At 61.5% G+C, this 4135-nt stretch overlaps 1 protein-coding gene across 1 annotated transcript; it reads left to right on the forward strand.

Annotated features, from left to right (window-relative positions):
• Position 1: 1 nt before the first annotated feature.
• Positions 2 to 2203, forward strand: B3GALT6 (UDP-Gal:betaGal beta 1,3-galactosyltransferase polypeptide 6; the record flags this gene model as incomplete). The annotated part of the gene is made up of 1 exon (XM_011956417.1): positions 2 to 2203. A coding segment is annotated over one exon (456 nt), but the record flags the coding sequence as incomplete, so codon positions are not given.
• Between the last annotated feature and the right edge of the window lie 1932 nt (positions 2204 to 4135).

Raw genomic sequence — 4135 nt, forward strand, 5'->3', positions numbered from 1 at the left:
CCGCCGCCTCTACTGGGGCTTCTTCTCGGGCCGCGGCCGCGTCAAGCCCGGGGGACGCTGGCGTGAGGCCTCCTGGCAGCTCTGCGACTACTACCTGCCCTATGCCCTGGGCGGCGGCTACGTGCTCTCGGCAGACCTGGTGCGCTACCTGCGCCTCAGCCGCGACTACCTGCGCGCCTGGCACAGCGAGGACGTGTCTCTGGGCGCCTGGCTGGCGCCGGTGGACGTGCAGCGCGAGCACGACCCGCGCTTCGACACCGAGTACCGGTCCCGCGGCTGCAGCAACCAGTACCTGGTGACGCACAAGCAGAGCCTGGAGGACATGCTGGAGAAGCACGCGACGCTGGCGCGCGAGGGCCGCCTGTGCAAGCGCGAGGTGCAGCTGCGCCTGTCCTACGTATACGACTGGTCCGCGCCGCCCTCGCAGTGCTGCCAGAGAAGGGAGGGCATCCCCTGAGCCGCCGCGGCCCGGCCCTCCGGAGCACCCGCTTCACCCAGCAGCGCCTTGGGGCAGATGCCGAACGGGCGCGCCATGCCCGGGCCCCAAGGCCCCCGTCCCGCGGCCACGTCCGTGGTCGCTGCCTCCCGGCCTGCGTTTGGGAGACCCCTGGGGGTTGCCGGGACAGCGCGCCGTGTCCCGGTGGAGGTGCCGGTTCCTGGACCTTAGCGAGCCTAAGCAGGGCCCGGCCGCGCGCTGACCCCCGTGCTGTTCCCAGCCGGCTCACGGGGCTGGGCCCCGATCTTCCGTGTCTCTTATCAGTGGCGTTTTTCATGTACGTGTCTCAGATCTAACGTGATTTCACATCAGTCCGCTTTCATGGGATTTTGGTCTCTGTCCAGTGACTTCGTGGTAAATATAACTCAGTGTTTGCTTGTAACTTATTTATAAATATTGTAAGTTTGTGTCGATGTGAGTGTCAGTTGGCAATGTGAAGGTCTCGGGTTTTTTACATGATTTCAGGAAACACTGGTATGTCAGAACTTGGTGCCTGTACCGTCGGCCCCGCTGCTGCTTGTGTTTAAAGGCAGGAGAACTTTAAAACTGGCCACTTATCTTTTCAATGTACACGTCATGGGACCCATTGCTTCTTTCTGAAGAGATTTTCCTTTTAAGGCTTCCCGTGGGTCCGTGGCGCTGCTTTATTTCAGACTCCGCCCCAGGTTCCAGGAATCCGAACCCCTGAGTGCCTATGCGGTTCCAATTCCGCCTTAAGAAAACAGGACCAGCCGCACCCGGCCTGCCTCTCACCTACCTTAACACATCCTTGGAATCCCCTCATTTAACGAGAAGAGTGAACACTGCGGTCCTTGCCAAAATAAAATAAAGCTGCCCCAGGACAAGGGGTGACCGTGAGCCCCCTGAAGTCCAACACGGGTTTTCTGTCTGGGGGACCTGGGCGGTCCCTGTTGTGATCTTTGTTGTCCCACTTTGGAGCCAGGGCCGGTCTGGGGTCCATTCTGGAGCGGGCTCGGCTGAGGGTTGGATTAGGCTCCAGGTCAGTCTTGTGGGGTTAGGAGCAGGTTTGGGTTATTTCTGTTTGAAGGCAGCAGTGGTCTCAGGAGGAAACAGCCGGGGCGGAGGGGACTGATGATCTGTGGTCAGTGGGTCAGTGACCTGCACAGTGATTCTCCCACCTCCAACAGGTAAGGGTGGGACTGGAGGCGTCCCTAGGTCAGGCAGATGAGTTCGAGCTCCGATGGGCCACCTTGAATACAAGACTGACCGCCCCTTTGTGCACAGTTTGTTCTTGGACACGGACTCGTGAGGATCCAGGGCTGGGGACCCTGGTGTGAGCAGGATGGGGCCCTGCCCTCCCATGGGGTCGCAGACTCGAGCCCAGGGGCTGCCCATCACAGCGATGTCCCAGGTCCCTGCCATCCGATTTTACCTGGGATGTCTTCTCTGGAGTTCGGAATTACTTGAGGAACCCTGTGTGTGCTTGGAGAGGCCAGAGGGCTTGCTGAGGATCCCATGGACAGTGGAGAGCGGGATTCGAACCAACGGCTGGACTCCCACACCTCTGGCCTGCACTGCCAAGTTCTTCGTGGCTCCGAAGAGTTGACCCCTGTGGAAAACAGTGCAAATGTCCAAGACTCCCAATAGGAAGTCTAAAAATCCAGTTTGCAACTATTTCTGACCTACAAAAAAAATGGAATTTTGGTGTTTTTCAGCCTAAGACATTAAATTTCATATCAGAACAAAGCCTGCCCTGGGCTGACCCTCCCCAGCTGTGCCGTGTTGAACGGGTTCAGAGGACACGTGGGTTGAAGGCTGGGCCTCGGGAGGGCTGGGGGCTTCCCAGAGCCGGGGCAGCTACAGCTCTTTCTGGTCTCACCTCGAACTTGCCCTGTAGATCCTCCCTGCTCCCTGGTGTCTCCCTGCCCCGCGACTCCGCTTGACCGTGGACATGCCGTGGCATCCCCTCCCCCAGGCGTCCCTCCCTGGTCTTAGCTTGTACAGCTCCCCACCCACCCAGGTACTCAGTTCCCAGAGACCAGGGCCAAACCAGGAGGCCCTCGGGAGATGGGGAGTCACCGAGTTCATTTCCATGTGGGAACCTGGGATACAAAACAACCGACTCTTCTCTGCCACACGGGTGTTTCTTCTCTAGTGGCCCCGAGAGCCCACCGTGGAGGGGACAGTGTCAGGGCTGGGCAGGCACGGGGCAGCCACACGCACACAGCCCCCAGGAGGCACATGGCCGGCAGGGAGTGCGGGTCAAGCCAAGAGGGTGGGCTTTGGTCCCTTCAGGATCCCCCGGGAGGATCCTGCCCTCCCGGGGACCCTGGTCCTGCCCCTCTGCCCCACATGACTGGCACGCAGGCACCTGACGTTGGCTCCAGCTCTCTGGGCCAGCCCTGGGTAACCACAGGGCCCGTGGCCTGGGTGGTCGCCCCCAAAATGCCAAATGCTACCTGCGTCTGGAGGCGCCCCCACCCGAGGCCTCCAGGTTTCCACCTGCCCACCTGTGCCTGGCTGGGATCGTGGCGGTCAAGGCTCCTGTTAAGGGACTGAATTGTGCCCCCTAAAAGATATTCCAAGCCCTAACCTAGCAGCTACAAAGTGACCTTGTCTGGAAGTCAGGTCTCTGCAGGTGGCATCGCGTTAAGACGAGGTGGCCTGACTCCGATGGAACTGGCGTCCTTATCAGAACAGGCCCGGAAAAAGCCGCTGTGTGGCCACAGAGACTGATATCCAGGCGACACCTCTGCAGGCCGAGGATTGAGGACCCCCCAGCACCCCACCAGGCGAGGAAGGGCTCTACCCAGGGTCAGGAGCATGGCCTCCAGGGCTGCGAGGGAAGACACGCCGTCCAGCAGCCCCAGGGTGCCAGCCCAGTTGCCTGTGCCTGGCACTCTTCGGTGCAGATGCGGGCAGGGGCTCCTGCAACCTTGCGGTGTCACAGACGCCCAGCACTGACTGGGCCCAGATCTCCTCCTCCTGGGGCTCAGCACACACCCTGTTCCTGGCAGGTGTTCATCAGTCCAGCCTGCAGCAGGGCTGCCTCCGTGGCCTGGGTCACCCCAGACTCTTCCGCCCTCTCCCTGGCCGACTGTCCCAGCTCCGAGTCCTCAGGTCTGAGAGGGAGCTGTGGCCCCACCTGCCCAGGCTCCCCAGCTGTGGCACCGTGAGATCGGCTGACAGTGCAGAAATGGAAGCCCCAGCTGCCCAGACGGCTTGGGGAATCCTGGAGAGCAGGTGGCCAGAGACAGGCACGCACCCGGCCCTCTGCACCCAGAGCGGGGTCCGGAGAAGAGAGGAGGCCCCTTGTTCACGCAAGGCCCTGCTTCCTGGGCCCACCAACAGCCAGTGAAAGAGGAGTTTCCAGCTCCACGGGGGCTGCTCCCTGGTTTCAGGGGCCTGGGATGGGCTTGGCTCTTTTTCCTGGTTTCCTACTCTGGAGTGAGCTGGGGTCTCCCCCTCCCGCTGTGGGCTGAGGGGAAAGACCTCTGTGTCCATCCCACAGGCCTGGCCAATCTCAGGGTCCTCAAGAGGCTTTTGAGGGGGCACAGCCCAAACTCCTGGGCCTCCCCTTGAGGTCTCCTCCCAGCCCCCACCCAGAGGACCTTCCCACAGCCTTGGGAGCTGAAGCCCATGCCGCCCCATCCAGGTGACCTCTGTGGGTGTCCACAC

This window comes from Colobus angolensis, unplaced genomic scaffold (assembly GCF_000951035.1).
Source record: "Colobus angolensis palliatus isolate OR3802 unplaced genomic scaffold, Cang.pa_1.0 Scaffold416, whole genome shotgun sequence".
In the NCBI taxonomy this organism is placed as follows: Eukaryota; Metazoa; Chordata; class Mammalia; order Primates; family Cercopithecidae; genus Colobus; species Colobus angolensis.